At 38.7% G+C, this 19,935-nt stretch overlaps 1 protein-coding gene across 1 annotated transcript in view; it reads left to right on the forward strand.

The window, feature by feature from the left end:
- Positions 1-19,935, forward strand: part of LOC129681732 (aldehyde dehydrogenase, cytosolic 1) — a 40,040-nt gene that overhangs the window by 11,282 nt on the left and 8,823 nt on the right. The window contains exons 3-10 of the mRNA XM_055613829.1: positions 31-171; positions 1,427-1,556; positions 5,435-5,496; positions 7,112-7,240; positions 8,400-8,513; positions 13,019-13,121; positions 14,240-14,424; positions 18,243-18,407. Coding sequence (XP_055469804.1) covers positions 31-171; positions 1,427-1,556; positions 5,435-5,496; positions 7,112-7,240; positions 8,400-8,513; positions 13,019-13,121; positions 14,240-14,424; positions 18,243-18,407 — 1,029 coding nt within the window. The remainder of the gene's footprint in view (positions 1-30; positions 172-1,426; positions 1,557-5,434; positions 5,497-7,111; positions 7,241-8,399; positions 8,514-13,018; positions 13,122-14,239; positions 14,425-18,242; positions 18,408-19,935) is intronic.

The raw sequence follows: 19,935 nt of genomic DNA on the forward strand, positions 1-19,935 counted from the left end.
ACATAATGAATTGAATTTATTGATTTCCAGGCAGATGTTGACAAAGCCGTGAAGGCTGCACGACAGGCCTTCCAGATTGGCTCCCCATGGCGCACTATGGACGCTTCAGAGAGGGGGTGCCTGCTGAACAAGCTGGCTGACTTAATGGAAAGAGATCGGCTACTGCTGGCTGTGAGTATTAACCCGTGGGAATCATGGGAATGCTCCCACGAGCGCTGCTCCCACTGGCCCGTCCTCCTGCTTTTCTCTAGAACCTTTCAGGGTCCAGAACCCAGTTTTACTCTACTCATTAAAGCTCTTGTATACTCTCAAGGGTTAGATAAGGCAGTACAGAATATGGATGGTGAGAATATTTTTCCAGTCTTTTTCGCTTTGAATTTTAGTAAAGCCAGTTGAAAGCAAAGTTAAAATTCAGAATAAATTTCATTTGCTTTAGTGACAACAAACCTTCATTTTATTAAAAATATCAGCAAGTCAGCAGTTGCTAAAAATCATTTTTTTAAGGATTCTCTGCACTGTTCAAAACATGCAACAACAAGAATTCATAGCTCCGTAATAGATGTAAACAACTGAAATGTTCTGCTGGAAGAAACTGGCATTTCCCGAAGCTTTGCTCTTTTCACTCTCTGAATTGTAGTGAGAAGTGTTAACTTCCTCCGTCAGCATGGGAGCCATAGGGAGGGGACAGACGTATAAAGCCACATTTGATTTAGTTTTAGGGCAGCGCACAATATCAAACCTGTGCATCTTGCCCTGCAACTGACGGTCAGTGAAATGTATGATATCAAAGCATCCTCTATAGTATGCAAAAGGGGGGGGGGAGGCGGAGGGAAAAGAAGACACCGATAGATCATGACATGCTAGACTCCTGTCTGTAAACGTAGCAGAGTATTGTTAATAGTGTCCGGGGTTGGCTCTCTCCCATAGTTGAAGACTCTACGATGGCACATCCCTGATAAAAGATGCAGTGATTACAGTTGTGTGAACAGACTGCTTATAGATGAGACGAATATGATTTTGATTGTGGCATTGTAAAGAGTTGCCAACACTGAATGGTTGCGATAGTCAGATATCAAGTGCAGTTAGAGCTCTGGTAGGCCAAGGAGACTAAGAATCATTTTAACAGCTATGTGCTTAGGAGACCAGTTTGTAGACATTGCTTAGCCAGAAGATGCCTAGAATCTGGCAGAAAGAGCACCAGTGTCAGGGAATCAGAATCTTACCATCTCTCCTGGGATCTTGGTATGTGACTACAAACAAGTCATTTGATTCTTTCTTAAGTTGCTCTTAAAGAAGCATTAGGTTTAAGATTCTTTATATTTCCAAATCTTTCTAGTACATAAGCACAAAGAACATTCACTGTACATTCTTGATATAATTTTTATTGTTGAAAGTTTGCATTTTGATGTCATTCTTTTTTCCCCAGACAATGGAGTCAATGAATGCTGGGAAAATCTTTGCTGATGCATACCTACTGGATGTAGATGTCAGCATAAAAGCATTAAAGTACTATGCAGGCTGGGCTGACAAGATCCATGGCCAAACAATTCCAAGCGGTAAGTACATTTAAGAAACTACACGTTGGTTAAGGAAAGTCCATTATTGCAGAACTGAATACCTTCAAATTCTCCCAGATAACAGTGTCATTCAATTAGGTAAATGGTTACTTTTCTCATCTTTTTGATCCAGCGCAGTTCTGATGCTGGAGTTCTGTTAAGAGTCAACATGTGATTAGTTTAGACACTACTAAAGTAAGGACATTATCATAGATGCAACTACTAATTTGAGTGAGATGTCTGAATGTCCAATCTTTTCAAAATTGGCTGCTGAAATTATTTGAGCTTCACTCCCATAATGACATTTATATTTTTAAAACCTGGTAACTCTCGGGTGCTCTTGTCTGAAACTGCTTCTATTTTGCTGTGAGGCTTTGAGCTGCTAGGCTCCCTATTTCATTTCCCATGGCAAGAAATTGTCTTGGATATTTCTCTTGGACCTTCACTCATGGCTCCAATGATATCCCTTCCCACAACATCTGAAAATCTGGGAAGTCTAGGCATTCTTTTCAAAATCCCGTTGCTGCTAGAAACTACTTGTTCACTTCTCTCGTGGAATATTCCACATTTCTCATGGTTAACACGCCAGGCATTTTGAGATCTGAGGCCTTTAGTGGCTTGGTCACAATTTCCTTGTACATGACCACATTTTTTTTTCTTGCAATTGATGTATTGAGAAGTTTTATATCCAAGACCTTTAGCATTAACTTGTTCTATGATAGTCACACAATACTCCTGAGAACCAATATTGGTCATGTCTCTTGTCCACTCATTCATTAGTGCTGCTCACACCCTTAATGGTCTAATAACTTTTACAATCGGTATTCACATTCTCAAGGGTAAATACCTCTATAAACATTGGTCTCTCATAAGCGTCTGAAATAGCTTTGGCCACATCTGACAACAATCTTTGCAAGAAATCTGTGACGGTCCCTAGAGCCTTGTACAATCTTAATAAATGAGGCAGTCTTTTTCCTGGTCTTCTCAACTTTATCCCAAGCTCTTAAAGCCACTATGCAACATTGTTCTATACACAGCATTATCAAATTGAATCTGTTCTTGTAAATTAGAGTACTGTTCTTAACCAAGCAACTCATCTTTGAAAATATTCATTCCCCTTGTTCTGTTTTGATGTTCAATATTTGCAGCTTTCTCCCTCCACCACATTAACCATTGCTGGCTGGCTTGTAGCACAGCTGTTACCAGCCCATTCTAAACTTGAGGATAATTCTATTTTGGGTAGCTCAGTTACTTAATATTTGTTTTATATAAGGTGAGTGCATTTCATATGAAATCATTGCCTCCTTGAAACTCCTCAGATCTATTATTTATATAGGACTTCAGGCTATCCCATCAGAATCACAGTCTACAGTGTTAGCAGGCATATGCTATACAATTATTGGGAAAACCAATGAGGATTTTGTAATCCAAGGCCACCCCACCCCCTCCAGCAGCACAGTTGTCTCAAGGTTAACCCTTTCTTTTGAAATGGGTTGTTTTTCTTCAACTCTGTCATCCTACATAGCCTCCTTCTCCTCCCGGCTACACACCCAGCTACCCACCCAGTCCAGGGGATGCAAGAACTTGAACTGAAAGTGTGTAGCTCTGGGCAGGACGTTGATATGCTTTCTAGCCTGGTTTGCTTCCCTCTTTCACCCTGCAGGAAAGCTTCCGTTCTTTTGTTCAGTCATCAGGTATGGTCCCTTTTGTTTTTCCTTTTCCAGTGCTATTCAGTTCCTAAGTGCTTCTACCTCTACCTAGACTCTTTCCAGCTGCACAGCTTTAAAAAAATGAGAGAATAGAGTGACCCTTTTGTTTTTCCCATTTCACCCATTTTTTGTTTCTCAGGTTCCTCCTTTCTACTCAGAAGTTTTTCCAATTGCTCAGCCATTCTTCCAATCTTTTTTGAGAATGAATATAGAAGAAAAAGAAAAAAACAGAAAACCCCTCTGGGAGCAAAGAGCAAGTTTTTTTTTTTTTGGAGGGTGTTACAGTAGCTGCCACAGTAAAACTTTTTCTGAGGTCTTGAAGCAGAATATCCATCCGTTTGTCTCCTGCTGTTTCCTCCAAGGCATTTTAACCAGATTTCCCAATCTGCTTAACTCTACACCTGGGTACCACTGTAGCTGGACTTTTGGCCACTTGACTGGATTCTTCTTTCTACCATCTTACACCATCTCTATCCCTTCCAATCCACCAACACTAGGTGGTAGAGAAAAAAGGTTAGAGGGGAAAGAAGACATTAGACTACTTCCTGATGATTAAAGAAGTAACATTCCTTGGGCCAAATTTGATTTTCCTCTTTGCCAGGATATCTCCAACCAGCAACCAGCAAAGAGGAACAAACAGCAATCATACCTCTCTTGTGGCTCTGGAATTTAAATACCCTCTCCAGAATCCCCAGAATTCCAAACATAAGCTATCTTCAGCTGGGAAAATTACACGCCTGCGAGAGCATGAAACAAATCATAGTTAGCTGTTTTCGTATATCTGAAGCAGCCCCATATTCCACACGTGGAGTTAAAACAAAAGCATATTAACATAATATTTCTGACTTCTTAAAGAAACCAAAAATTCTCACTACAAGGAGTCATGGTGAGGGTCTAGTGTTGACAGTGCAGAACTCAGAGGCCTCAAATCATACTTGAACGCTTGCAAGTAAGCTTTTTGGACAAAGGTGCTTATTGTAACACACCAAAACTTCCATGGAGAATTTTCTAAAATTTATTTTAAAAATTTTCTTTTAGGAAGGGGGGTTAAAAGGGTGAAGGGCGGAAGAGAAGGACTAAGAAGTGAGTGGGGTTGGGGTGCATTAAGTGAAATTTAGGAAGAATCAATAAAAAATTAAAAGTAACAACCCCAAAAGAATCTTTGCATGGAAATGTTATATAAGTATTACTTTGTAAGGTATGAAAGCAGTAAAACAAACATATGGCGAACATTTCATGTGAAAAAAGAATAAGATTTGGGAAGCACTAAGGACAGTTTCTCATCTGAACCATAACGACTTTAGGAACTCAAGTAGTTAAATTCCAGTTCTGTGCCTGTTGTGCACTTCCAGCCTGAGTGGAAGATTTAGTGTGAGAGGTGGTTGGCAGAAAGTTAGAAGATAAGAGACTGCTGAGGTACCATGAACGGGGCTGGTCTGAGGTTCTTAATCTACTATTAGGAAAAAAAAAAAAAGAAGAAGAAGCTGTTTAAAGTACCTATAGGTCATGTAGGAAAAGTACTTTGGTAGCAATAGGCTCCTGTAGAAGCCAGAACAAAACACAGAACAACAAAACTCCCATGATAACCACATCAAAGAACAGCACAGGAGCTGGCCGAACACAGATGGAAAAGAACCATGTTTCACTACAGGAACATTTTTTTTTCCCATAGGCTAACATGCATTACATGTCTGTTTGAAAGGTAAAAGAAAACTAAACAATTTTAGTCAGTAGAAAAAAAAAAACAAAACCTGCTTTCTCTGGATACTTTGCTATTTTAAGTCATTTACCTTTTAAAAGTTTGTTCTGGAAAATTAAGATGCCGGGAACTCAGCCCTTACCCGGGGGAGATCTCACCTCCTGACTCCTTTCTGTTTCACTCTGTGAACAGGGTGATATAGAAGGCAGCCATCTTAGAATACAAGGAATGACATTGACTGCCCATCAGATCTTTCCCCATCTTGTCAACTAGTTTCACATACCTCAGTCTTTAGAATCAAATTACCGTTTGAGGGCTCGATTGTTTATGTTATTAACACTGTAGCTAGATCTTTTGTTTCCCTTTTGCTACTGGCTGTGCTGCTCCTTTCATATCAACCACACATCACCCTGCCATGCCTGCACAGCCAATTTGCCTTTAATGAGTGATATGTCTGCTCTGTTTTCCAGATGGAAACATTTTCACTTACACAAGACGTGAACCTATTGGGGTGTGTGGCCAAATCATCCCTGTAAGTTCTCCATCATGACTCTCAATGGAGGAAATAAAGATCTAATTCCAGTGATCTGGTGATGAATCCCATCTCCACACAAGTGAAGCTGATGTGATGCCTGTGTGTGAAGTAAACTCAACAAGCATGACTGCCTGAAGCTCACTGTCCTATAACTGAGCTTCTTGACTATGTGCTAGCTGGTCCAGAAACCCTTTGATGTATTGCTATAGCCTTTGAACCCTAAGTGTTGACTGCATGGGTCACTTTTGAAATCGTGCTATGCTCTGCTTCCATGAGCTATGCTTCATAAGTACATGACAAAGGTTTATAAGGGCTCATCTGTGCTGTGACTCCACTTCAGTGTGACACAGCAGGGCTTGTCACCCCAGCACTTCTCTTCTTGAGACTTCTGGAGGCTCTTTCTTGAGATTTTTCACCAGGCACAGTAGCAGCAGCAAGACTGTACAGATCCTAGAAATGTCTTTTGATTTAAGTGGAAGTAATCATCTCTGTGACAATAGGAAAAGTGCGTGGCCTGGGCATTGTACCTTTAGATAAGCAGGGTGGGGTACTCAAATTTTTTCTGTCAGAAAGTCATGTTCTGCATGGAACCAGATTTCCTCTAAATTAAACACACAAGACAATGGCCAGATATAGCTGACATAATTTAAAAGGCTAAATTACAACATAGGAAATGTCCTGAGGTTTTTGAAATGATAGTGATTCTTGTTTAATGAGACTGAATGTATCAGTGTATTTGATAGTTTTCATTACCTCAAAGGCTTAAAAACACTTAAACACTTCTATCTTACTCTGCCAGTGAGTAGCATTGAATAAGTCTAAACATTAATTTCCCCTGTTTTGTTCTGTTGTTATGGCGGTCTAAACCTGGTCCTCACATATGCTAGGCAGGAATGTAAAATGCTCCAGCCCTGAATGGATTTATGTTCTGAGGACATCCATGTAAAGTAGAGAGTTTGTTTTCATCACTCATTGGTGATAAATGCATAAGTAGAAAAGTAGTTGTATATCTGATTTCTCACAGCTGGCCAGTGGTTTTGCAAAGATCCAAATTCAAGCACTCACCCCCTGGATATGAACTTCCTTTGCTTTTAACAATATTGTTTATCCTGGGCTGAGCCTAGGTCACTGGTTTGGAAAACACATTCAACATGTTTAAAGCCCTGGGATCACTCTCTAGCGCAAATTCACACAAAATCTCCTGGTTATGATTTTTTTCTAAATTATATTATATAAAACACAACTAAGTGCTCTCTAGGGAGAAATAGGAAGAGTTTTTCACACTTTTAAAACACAAGTAACTTCTAATATACTTCACTATATTTGAAACCATGCAGTAGCATTTTTCTTATATTTCCTTCATTTAAGAATGAAAACCACAGGCCTTGATTACATTTGGTAACTCTTTCCTGTTCCCTTCTCCTATATGGTTGGTTTTGATACTTTACTAGTATCTTTAATACTTTACTAGTTTCTTTTATGAACTTAAGTAAAATAAACTAGATAATTATAACTTCTAAAGTATTGTTCAGCTGTGATCAGGATGGCAGGCATTATTAAGAAATGTGGTTTTGAGTGATGCAAAGAGTCCATTGTTCAATTTGATTTCTAGTGGAATGGTCCCTTGCTTATGTTCAGTTGGAAGATAGCACCTGCCCTTAGCTGTGGGAACACAGTGGTTGTCAAACCAGCAGAGCAAACTCCTCTCACTGCTCTTCATATGGCATCTTTGATAAAAGAGGTAAGTTCCACGGTCTACATACGCAGGCTAACTCAGGATTCCTCATAAGCCTCATTCACATGGACTGTGAGCTTCGCTGTTCATACATGGCTCCTGCCCAGTCATGCAGAAGACAAGAGCAGAGCTGTCGGCTGGGCCTTCTGTCAGCACAAATGCGTGTCCACACAAATCAGAGGCTTACAGGCAGTCACCTTGTAAACTATCACTTACGTTGTTCAAAACTTATGAACTTAAGTGCACAAGAAAATACCACCTTCCTTCAAATGCTGAAATGTTGATCTATATCTCCACCATCCAGCTTATGACTGGCCTGGTTGCTTCTGTAAACTTTCTTAAAGTTATTTTAGTTTAAATATCTCTAAAGGTTGGAGGCTACTACGCAATGTATTCCTAGTTTTACTGGTGGTGACAATAAACTCTAATTTTCTGTATAGGTAATTTAACATACACTCTTATATCCTACCAATTTGATTTCCTTTTATAAAATTTGACACAGCTAATCATTCGAGTGATGTTCAGTTGTAACAATTTTGTTGTCAACTTGATCCATCTAAGAAGAGCATACCTCAGTTGAGAAATGTCTTTATCAGATTGGCCTGTGGCCATGTTGGGGCATTTTCTTGACTGACTATTGTAGTAAAGCCCAGCCCACTGTGGACAGTACTATTTCCTAGGCTGGTGAGCTTTCCTAGGAAGCTGAGCTAGCTAGAGAAGTTAAGGCAGAGTGTACCATTTCTGCATGGCCTTTGCTTTATAAAGTTCCTAACTCCAGGTTCCTGCCTTGATTTCTCTCAATGATTGACTATAACCTATAAATCAAATAAAGGCTTTCCTTCACCATTTTGTTTTGGCCAATGTTTTATCATAGCAAATAAGGAGCAACTAATATGCCAGTAATGACAGACTTGTCCCTAGAACATATTGTCCCTCAGGATTATGACCTTTGGAGGAGGTATTTTCATATGGACGAGAAATTAAAAACACTAATGAATAAATAACAAATACACTTAGATGAGTTTTTTTGTTTTTGTTTTGTTTTGAAAAAATAAAAATAAAAAGAGCTCCCGAGGAGAGCATAATGAAACAGCCTGGGTCTTTCACTTAGGTCATTTATGAATTAAATTCTTGATATATTAACTGCTTAATTTTCAACTTGTAGGCAGGGTTTCCTCCTGGCGTGGTGAACATTGTCCCTGGTTATGGGCCAACTGCAGGGGCAGCCATTTCCTCTCACATGGACATCGACAAAGTGTCCTTCACAGGACCAACAGAGGTAGGACCAATTTCTGAATGTGTCATCTCTAAGATGCAGATGCATGCTCTCTGAAGCGCTTCTCAGCCAGCACATTCTTTTAAAATATTGCTTCAATGGTTTGTTACTTATTCTAGACTCCAAATATGTTTATGAAGCATAAGTGAATAAGTTTTGGATAAAAGAAAATACCTATTCAGGGAGACTATAGTAAATAATTTTTAGTATAATCCCTATCATCTCTTAGGAGAAATATAGACTTTGAGGCTGTCAGATGATTAGCACAGTTTACAATATAAAGTACAAATCACAAAATGGTGATTTGTATGAATCAATGCAATTACTGCCTCCAGATTGAGAAAATTAAATGGTAGCTCCTTTTATGGGACTGTCTACCCAACATACCCTGAGATAGAGACAAATTCTGCTTCCTTGTCCTACTGGCCAAGTCTCAGTTCTTAGTGTGCCTGGCTTCACCATGAAGAGAAACAAAGGTGAAGAACAGGAACTAGCCACAAACACAAGTCATAACAAGACTCAGCAAGGGGAGAGAATGGACTAGAAGTGGAGTAGAACATATAATTCTGGGGATTGCATGAGTTTCTCTTACAAACAAAAGACTATGTAGACATTATGCTGTTTCAAGAAAAGGCATGTTTGAGTCACCCTTCTTGTTGGTAATGTTATTAAGCTGTTCAACTGAAAAGATTCTGCATTCATCATTGGCATGGGATAAAAGATGAGTGTGCATAAATCAAAGTATGAGCTGCCAACACAAGAAACAGATAAGATGGAGAAGTGACCAGGTACTTACACAGTTCTATTCAAGGGACCAAGAGAAGAAAAACTCATTCAAACATGGAACTCATTCAGAATTTTTAGGGATAATTTCAGTTTTAGCTACGTTTAAGACTGAGGAGAAAGAACGTTCTACATAGTGGGCTGAGGATAAGTTAATTTTCTTAAAATTGCAGTTAGTTACATTGAAGTTGATTTAAAACATCATAGAGAATTGAAATAACAAGGCATTAATTTTTTTTCACTTTTTCAGATGTGTGTGTGTATGTGCACATTTTTTTTTTTATAGACAGTAGAAAAGTGTATAATGTAAATCTCCGAGATAGGTAAAACCAACCACACATTCATGAGAGGGTAGCCAAGCTCTGCTGATAACTTTAGTGACAGTGACGCTGTAGGGGAGGTTGAAAGCACAGTAGATGGAACAGGCAGGCCAAAACCAGCCTGGAATCCCACACCCTCTGTAACACAGGTGTCATGAGCAATTCTGAGCCCAGGGTCACTTCTCCAAGTTTTCTGCTAGAGGCTGATGTTTCTTGATCCTGGCAGCAGCTTTGTTGTGTTATTGTCTTAACTTGTCCTCAGCTCTGGGCCATTTTGTCATTCCTGTAATGCTATTTCTATGCCCATTTACCTTCTGTTAAGAAACAACGAAATTAAAAGACTAGGCAACTTCTGGGTTCAAAAAGGAGGGATCTATCTCAGAAAACAGAAAACTCTTTCCCACAATTTGAAGCTCTTTATTTGACAAGCACAGGAACTGTGATATCTACTTTATTCAGTGTCACATAGTAAAAGCGAGAGCTGGCAGAATGAGACATTTCTCACCCTCTGAGGAAGCAGTAATGATGATGTGTTTGTGAAATACTCCCAGTTTCTTCTTCCTCCTCCCACTCTTACTTTCTCACATTAACTTAGGAGGTGTGTCACTGTGCCCTTTCACCTCCTGATTTGTCATTTATCTTCACTTCCCTCGGCTTTGGCATAAGCTCCTCTTCCCTGACTCCCAATGTTCCTGCACTGCCCTGATGCCTTATCTTTAGGTCTGAAGCAGCCAGGAATTAGAAGTCTTTCTGTTTGTGTTCTCATTGTCTGAGATATGTAATCATGGATGTGAATGTCCTTGCCACTTAGCTAGCCTGTCTCCCTTTGCCTGGTTCGTCTCAAAGACTTTCTTGTTCAGCGTTATCCACAGAAAGATGTAAAACTGCTTGTGAATTAGCACTGAAAAATAAAACATTAGCAGCATCAATTTTAGAAACCACAGTGAACAAAAATACCACTAGTCTGACCCAAACTCACATGGGACCCTAATTTTCTGTTTGTTGCTTTAAGTGTCAGGTTGACTTGTTAGCTTAGAGACGCTGGCAAACATGTAAGAGGTACTGATAACTTATAATCATCATAGCAACGAGACCCATTCTAACAAAGCTTTGGTGTCATTTGCATGCATTTAAAATAGACCTCCAACCACACTGTGTAAGACAGCTTCTCTTTGGTGTTGGTGAAGGCATGACTACTCTTGCCCTATGCAACAATACAACAATATAATGAAAACATTTCCCACTACAGACTTAAAAGTTCTGTTTTGTCTTTATTGACAGTCCCTTAAGAAAACTTGCAACACTTTACTTTTTCTGTGTAAGGAGATGAAATCATAGGCTAAAGATCATTTTCTTATTTTCTGGGAAAACTCAAATCTACGTCTTATTAGCCATCTGCATGCGCACTTCAATTAAAATAATAATAACGCCAGTAATCCTTTCTTTCTCATGTTTCTAACCAGTTTCCACTTCAGTTATTTTATCACTGGTACTTTTTAGAAGGTTTCTTCTAATATTTTCCATTCCCCAAGATAAAAGTTATCATAGTCAGCTAGCTATGATAGATGAATTTCTAGAGTAAATCTATGTTAAAAAAAAGAATAAGTGAAAAAAAGATACAGAAATTTTTTTGTTGAGAAAAGATAAAATTCTTAATTGCCTGAAGTTAAATTGGTCATAAGAAATATGTTATAGCAGTTGGACATAGTGGAATTTACAAGAACTCCAAGCAGATGTGAGGTGGGAGCCAGAGGATCCTAAGTTTAAGGGCAGACTAAGCTGCATAAGAAGATACTCTCATAAAAATGAAAGAAAAGGCAAAAGAAGAAGAAAAAGAAAGGTAATCACGCAAAAAGGAAGGACTGGAAGAAGAGAGACGGGGGAGGGAGTGTGAAAAAATAATTGGGTATAAGTTTAAATTTCAGGTATGGTTTCCCTAAGCATGTCTACCACTTAGTTATTTCTATTGATCTAATTATAGAGTTAAATTTATTCACAAATATTTAAAAATGGAAAAATCTTAGCAAATTAATCCTTTATTGTCTAATGCCCAATAGCAATTCAGTCTCCACATAGACTTAAATATTATCTTATTGTTCTGATGAAATAGAAACCTTTTATAACATTCCAGCATGTGGAGTAGGAAAAGAAAGCCAGCCAGACAATAAAAAATTACAATGGTTTTCCTTAAAAAAGCAAGTAAAGACCATTTTAGCTTATTGTGTTCTCAATATATTTAATGAAGAATCAATAATAATTAAAAGAGGATTCATGAGTCAAAACCAAAAAGGATCATAGATATTACCCTAGACAGAAAAGGATTGTTTAAGAGTTTTAAACAATGTTTAAAAGCATCAGTGTTTAAGAGCACTGTCGGTTCTTCCAGAGGACCCAGGTTCAACTCCCAGCACCCACATGGCAGCTCACAATTGTCTGTATCTCCAGTTCCAGTGATCTGACACCCTCACACCAATGCACATAAAATAAAGTTAAATAAATTATATATTTAAAAAAGAAAAAGATCAAAAAATAATAAAGCAAAAGAATAAAATAAATAAAATAATACAACAAAAATATTTTTCTCCAAAGCAGTAACTAGGATTAAAGAAGAAAAGAGAACACTGGAATTCCAGCTAAGTGTGGTAAAAACACAGAGCTCAAAACCACTCTTTTTTTTTTTTCTTTCTGTATCCTCTGTGCAAAGCAGCATGTATTTGAGAAGGGGGAGAGCAGTAGGGTAGGTAGAGGGAAGGGGGTGAGGGAAGATTAACAGTGAGCCGCCTACTGTTATAAATAATGAAATAAGCAGTGACTGTGTATTTGGAAGGCTTATACAAATATGCACGACACCATTTTAGGCTGACTTGGGTACATCTTCACATGCTTCCTCAGGAGAAAAAGAATCATGTCTGTCTAGGTCATCAGAGAAGGGCTTAAGGAAGGTCTGTGCTAAGAGCTGACCCCCAAGAAAGGACCAAGCCTAAGTAGTCCAGGCTGAAGAGAATGCTAGTTTGGCTGGACAGAGATTTCTGAAGCTCGCTAGAGGGAGGGGATAACAACACCTCAGGTGTTGTCGAGGATCCCTGATCAAATAAGAGAGGAAGTTCTGATGAAAATGAAAACAAAAACAGACAAACACCTTGTCGCTTCACACATGAGGTCAGCTCTCACAATTGTGATGTCTGCTCTCCAGCCCATGAACATTTTCTGATCTATCTTGCCTTTGCAGGCTTGATGATGGAGGCTTTTACACCTGAAGGTGCCAGTATCTTGAACAACACTATTTAATGGTTTTTCCAAATGATATTGAATGGTACCACAAATGTCCTATCAATGGAGAGTATTAAATGAGCCTATTTACACGAGAACACACTAAGCCTTCTCCTTTTTGATGTTTGATTTCAGGTTGGCAAATTAATCAAGGAAGCCGCAGGAAAAAGCAATCTGAAGAGGGTCACCCTGGAGCTTGGGGGAAAGAGCCCTTGCATTGTGTTTGCGGATGCTGACTGTGAGTTCAAACCCTTTGTTGCCATCTCACTTTCCTCCTCCTGATGCCTGATAATGTCGCACAGTCACCTGGAGTCTGACAAGTGACTTTGCTTCAGGGTGAAAGGAATTAACTAGAGTCCGTGGTGACTCTGGAAGGCTTTTAATTTACCTATATTATTGTTCCATAATATAGGTAAATTATACACAGATAAGATTTTGTTCTGGGTTGGCATAGATTGCTACTTCCCAGTGTCAATCTGAGGTTGTATATATGGACTACATGTAGAATCTACGATGTGTTTTGATCGTTCCATGTTGCAGAACTTGCTGTACATGGAATTCACCATTGTAACCTTTACTGGAGATATTGTTTACTGCTTGGTTACCAACATCCTAGTTTGTTATTCTGTAAATTCTCCTCACTCTACTTTCAATATCTACTGTTAGCGCACAGATTCACACACAGTTTCTACAGCCATGAGCCATGTAGTCCTCATTTATAAACTTGACACAAACATTAAAAAACACTTCTTTTTTGTTTAGAATCAACAAAATCATGAGACAAAAATCTAGGCACATTGAACCATTTAAACTAAGTGAAGAGTTTGTATGCTTTTATTTTTTAGGCTTCAGCTAGATTTTGGAAATGTTTTTTTCTAGAGTAAGGCTGGGAGGATGAATTGTTCTGATGTAGTGAGTTTTGTTTATTTGAGTGTCATTTTCAGAAAGACAACTTTTTTATTGACCAAAACATTCAATAATGTTATGAAATTATTAAAGAAAATAGATAGTTCAGATTTCTATTGTCACCTAGTTAAAACCTGAAGAACTAAAAAAATGGAAGTAATTATGGAATTATTTGCAATGACATTTAATCTTATTATAAAATCTCCATTCTTCAGGAGTCATAGCAGACACTGTCTTTTCAGATTCCTTTTGTTGATATTATTTCTATGGTAAATAAAGGGTCAACAAGTCTAATTTATTATATGACTTCTCACTGATGGAATATATTGAGTCTATATATGATCAAATGATTTATCACTTTTTTCTATGACCATATTTTATCTGAAAAATATATGTGTGCGTTCTTCTTTAGAAAATATTTCTTCTCTCCTGTGAATGTCTCCTCTGCAGTGGATAGTGCTGTTGAGTTTGCACACCAAGGGGTGTTCTTCCACCAGGGTCAGATTGGTGATGCAGCATCCAGGCTTTTTGTGGAGGAGTCAATTTATGACGAGTTTGTGAGAAGGAGTGTTGAGAGAGCTAAGAAGTACATTCTTGGAAATCCTCTGGACACGGGGATAAATCAAGGTCCTCAGGTGAGTAAAGATTAGAAGAGGCAAGCACTTCAGAAGGAAAACCAATCATTTTATGCCTAATTTTGATTAAGCTTAGCTTGTTATTAGCTGATATCTTCAACTGATGATTTAAAGAATCTGACTTCCAATAGCAAAGACATCATCCTGTTTTTTTTATTGGCCATTTAAAAAAATATCCAGAAACATTCTAGATGTCATGTGGGAATTAAGTACAGAAAAAAGGGCTGGGGAGATGGATCCAGACATAAAACATTTTGTCAGACAGCCATGAAGACCAGAATTCTGAACTAACACCCACATAAAAGCTGGATGTGTGTAGGGACCCACCTGTAATCCCCGTGGTCAAGAGAATGAGCTGGCTAATTAGACTGGATCTATGAGTTCAGTGAGAGAGCCTGCATCCATTGATGAAATGGAAAGCCATTGACATCCACACACATGTAAATACATGTACATGCATGCACTTTTATGCACTTCTTCTACACACAGGTGCACACATATGCATTTGTTCCCACTTGCACTCATATACATGCCAACCGCACGTCCACTACACACACACATACACACACACAAAAGTAAAATTTAAAATGCTGTTAATTTTTTGCATTCAATTGGTAAAACTTTTAATTTCTACAGACAAATTTTAGTCTGAAAGTTGTATACGGATCTGCCAGTTCTCCCTCACAATCAGTCCTTCACTTCAGCCACCATTCCTGAATCCTCTGCAGGATTCTGAGCCTCTCTGATGTAATTAGGTCATAACTGTCCTTGAAGATCTTGGTTTCTTCTCACAAACTTTTCCTTTTATTTATCAAAAGGTAGGTATTCCCTGAGAGATTAGGTATCTTTCTGTGTAGTTAGATCTACTGTAACTATAAATGTCTTTGTCTATGTCACCCAAAGGTCACCTTTTTCCTCTTCCACAGCTTTTATTCAATCTTTGTTATGATCTGTTGTTTAAGATTTTAGACCTTTGGTTCTGGGTTCACTCCTCCCTCTGGATCATGCTCTATAACAGTGATATTAAACCCAAAGCAGACCCCACCTTTCAATATGGGACACTGGCCTTATCTGAAGACAGGTTAAGTTGTTATAGCAAGGTGGGGTGGGTGGGTCCACATATATCTAGTGGGAAGAAGAAGGGATGCTGATGTACAACCCACAGTGAACAGGAAAACCTCACAAGCAGGAGCTGCTTGATATCCCCAAGTTCTGTAGAGCCGCTCCTGAAAGCTGTGCTCCAGGGACTGGACATTGACCTTGGAGCATCACTATTTCACATTAAATATGATACACTGTACCTCATTCATTCTTGAATTTCTTCTCCCCTTCTTCTTCTTTTTTTTGTCTCCCTCCCCCACCTCTCATAAGTTTAATAGAATCTTTATTGTGGATTACTGTTGCACATATGTCTACATATTATGTAAAATATAGCCTGCTGAGTGCATTTGGTATGGCCCTTATGTATATGTGCTGAGGGTTTACTGCTTGAGACTGGATAACCTATCACTGATTCCTCTCTGGCAAAAATGATTCCTCAGTCCTCAGCTGTTAATTTCCTCTAGTTCTTCCTCTGGTGGTAGGGTCTTGTGAATTTTATTTCCAACAATGTTGGCTTATCAACTGCTTTTATCATTGTGTAGGTCTTGTTTAGGCGAACAAATTTTTAAATATAATTTTTTATTTATTACAATGTATTCACTTTGTATCCCAGCTATAACCCTACACTCATCTCCTCCCAATCCCACTCTCCCTACCTCCCTCATCTCAGCCCATGCCATTTCTCCAGTCCACTGATAGTGGAGGACCTCCTCCCATTCAATTTGATCCTAGCCTATCAGGACTGTCTTTCACAGTTTTCCTCTGTGGCCTGGTCAGGCTGCTCCCCCCTTAGGTAGAGGTGATCAAAGAGCCAGCCATTGAGTTCATGTCAGAGACGGCTCCGGTTCCCCTTACTAGGGAGCCCATTTGGAGACTGAGCTGCCACGGGCTAGCTCTCTCTGTGCAGAGGGTCTAGGTTATCTCCATGAATGGTGCTTGGTTGGAGTATCAGTCTCAGAAAAAAAAAAAACCCTAGGCCTAGAATTTTTGGTTTTGTTGGGTGAACACATTTTTTTTTTTTTTGAGATTTCATGGGTGCAGCTTCTCTGTCATATATAGAAGACACTCACAAAAGATATCCTGATTCTATGGCTATTATAAAATTTCTGCCTTAAAATTCATAATGTTCCTCACACGACAATGTAAGGGTTATATTGTAGCTGTTTCAATTGAATTAATGAAATAATGTATTTTAATATCTATTCTCAATGCTCTTATTGGACCATGTTTGCCAAATATGTGCTTTTCACAGATATGCTTGTGTTTCTTGGATTTATCTGATTTTCAAAACATCAAATCTAAGGAATCAGAAAAAATTTATATTCAAAGAATAAAATTATAACTTACAGCAATATCATGACTTATAGAATTTTCTAAAGTGGTCCATGAAACAATAAATATCTCTGATACACACAAAAATTATTGAAGAGGGCCAGAAATTGATAAAGAAAGCCAAGCTTATCACTAGTCAATCTGAAACCTTATAAACCACAGAATGCCACTTAGTCCTGTTATATTAACTGATATGTAGCAATACCAATGTCCCTCATTTTAAGCCAACCACTAGAATTCCATTATAGGCTGGAAATAAAGAGCCTTTCTTTGGGAAATATCTCTTCGAGTGACGTGCACAAGAGATTTTATAGTAACATTGTATCACATACTGTTTCTAAAATTAAAACTGATTGTGGCTAGCATTTACTCTATATCCATGTTGAAGCAGAGTTAAGTGCATTTAGAAAGCCATGGGATCTCTTCGGGTGCTTGAAAGACTGAGGAGATCGGCAGAGTCCAAGAATATGAAGAATGCCATTTTTAAGTCAGGACAAGAGACACGTTGAATAGGCAAAGAACTGACCCTATTTTTAGTGCTTTAATCTCTGCTTTTTTGTTTGTTTTGTTTTGTATTCAGTGTGCCCCCAGTCACACCTTAGATATGCTGTTTTCAACAATGATATGATATCTAAGAGATAATCATTGACCCCCTTATATGAGAGCTGAAGGAACAGGAAGAGCCCACATTCCAATGCAGTGTGGAAAGATTTGGGTTATTCTGACATTAGCAAACAGAATTTTGACCTTTTTTTCACCCTTTGTTATGTGAAAATATTAGTTAAAATGTTTCACATTCATGTCAACTGCCATGTGCTTAGACATAGTTGAAGCAGAACATGTTAGCAGCAGAACATGGGATGCAACCTTCTGTGCTGAACTATGATCCAATATGATGCCCAAGGGATGGCAGGTCATGCATGACTTAGGGATGCACAGACTCTGCCTCTGAAGAAGAGGCCTCTGAGAGTCAAGAGCATCTCCTTCGCAAGTGATGAGCCTACTGGATCTAAATCAAAGTCCTCTTTCTCATTTTACTCTTTTTTTTTTCATTCAGGACTAAAATTCCAGACCAATGTGTTAATCATTAACAATTATATTTTTGCCAAGTGACTAAAAAATAGTTGTATGAAAACTTCATATATTCTTATGTCACCAATTTCTATTTTTACCTAACTGTAACGCTAAACTCACATACTTTAAAGGTTTCTTTTCTGAAAATTCATGAGAAAGCAAGCATACTGAAAAATGAAATGAATGCCTGTCACCTTTTTTAAATAATTAATTTAATATGAATGATTAATTTAATATCCTGGCATTTTGAAGCTTTCATTTACATGTTATCTTCATTGTCACTCTTTTCCCTGTGGCTTCTTTTCAACTAGATTGACAAGGAACAACATGATAAAATACTTAATCTCATCGAGAGTGGGAAGAAAGAAGGAGCCAAACTGGAGTGTGGTGGTGGACGCTGGGGCAACAAAGGCTTCTTTGTCCAGCCTACGGTCTTCTCCAATGTCACTGATGAGATGCGCATTGCCAAAGAGGAGGTAATGTTTCCACATGGTTCTATTTCTGTGATTGCCATGTTCTCTCTGTGTGCAAGCTGTGTGTCCCTCTAAAATCCTCAGCTCCTTTTCTGATACACCCAGGAAGCACCTGATGATAAAGTCTTAAGTTATTGGTGATCAAAATTAAATAGTAAGCATTCTAAGTGACCTGCAAAAAGTTTCTGACAGACAGACTGAAATGACAGATGATAAAATATTTTTAAGATCTATTTTATTTTTATTAATTACTGTTTATTCACTTTGTATTCCCACCTGTAACTCCCTCTCTCTTCCCCTCCCAATCCTAACCTCCCTCCCTCCTCTCTACCCATGCCCCTCCCTTAGTCCACTGATAGGGGAGGTCCTCCTTCCCTTCCATCTGATCCTAGTCTGTCAGGTCTCATTAGGAGTGACTGCATTGTCTTCCTCTGTTGCTGGGTAAGGCTGCTCCCCCCTCAAGAGGAGGTGATCAAAGAGCAGGACAATCAGTTCATGTCAGAGACAGCCCCTGTTCTCCTCATTAGGGCACCCACTTGGACACTGAGCTGCCATGGGCTACATCTGTGCAGGGGTTCTAGGTTATATCCCTGAATGGTCCTTGGTTAGAGTATCAGTCTTAAAAAAGATCCCTGTGTCCATATATTTTGGTTCTGTTGCTCTTCTTGTGGAGCTCCTGCCCTCTCTAAGTCTTTCTATCTCCCCCTTCTTTCATAAGATTTCCTGCCCTCTGCCCAAAGTTTGGCTGTGAGTCTCAGCATCTGCTTTGATACCCTGCTGGGTGGAGTCTTTCAAAGGCCCTTTGTGGTAGTCTCCTGTCCTGTTCCGTGTTTTCTCCCTCTTCTGATGTCCATCCCCTTTGCCTTTCTGAATGAGGATTGAGCATCTTACCCAGAGTCCTCTTTCTTGCTTAGCTTCTTTAGGTGACATTAAAAAGTCAACATATCCTCACAGAGTGGACTGGCCTTGTAAGGGAAGTGAGGGTGAGTCCTGAGAAGCACAGTCTAAGTAATAGCAATAAAGATGGTAAACAGATAGTCAATGTGTAACTAAGAGGAACTAGTTTATGATTAAAATGGCAAGTGATATACTCATGAGTCTTAGAGCTTATATTATATGCAGTGATATTTTCATTGGCCTTGGACAATGAAACTGTTATGTGATACTCCACAATAAGAAGATACAGATAATCAACTACAAAGAATCATAATTTCCACCTTCAATGAATTCATACTCATGTTCTGGATATGATAGAGGATCTGAGAGGTTATTTTCTTTACTTCCATAATACCAACAAAGAAAGAGAAACAGGGAATAGTTAGCTTTGCAAGAAGAAGAAGAAATAACTGTAAAGAAAACAAAAAAAAAATCATACATACATATGTGGATCATCCAACACATACTTGGTTGTCTGTATCAACCCGCTCCTCAACTGCATTTGAATTTCTGCAATTATTGGCCAATTCTTCTTTGATTAGAGGTATTTTTCTTGTAGACTTTGATTCACATGGGTGGGAAGGATAATAAAGTA

The sequence above is a fragment of the Psammomys obesus genome, unplaced genomic scaffold (genome assembly GCF_907164565.1).
Source record: "Psammomys obesus unplaced genomic scaffold, mPsaObe1.curated_primary_1811, whole genome shotgun sequence".
Lineage (NCBI taxonomy): Eukaryota > Metazoa > Chordata > Mammalia > Rodentia > Muridae > Psammomys > Psammomys obesus.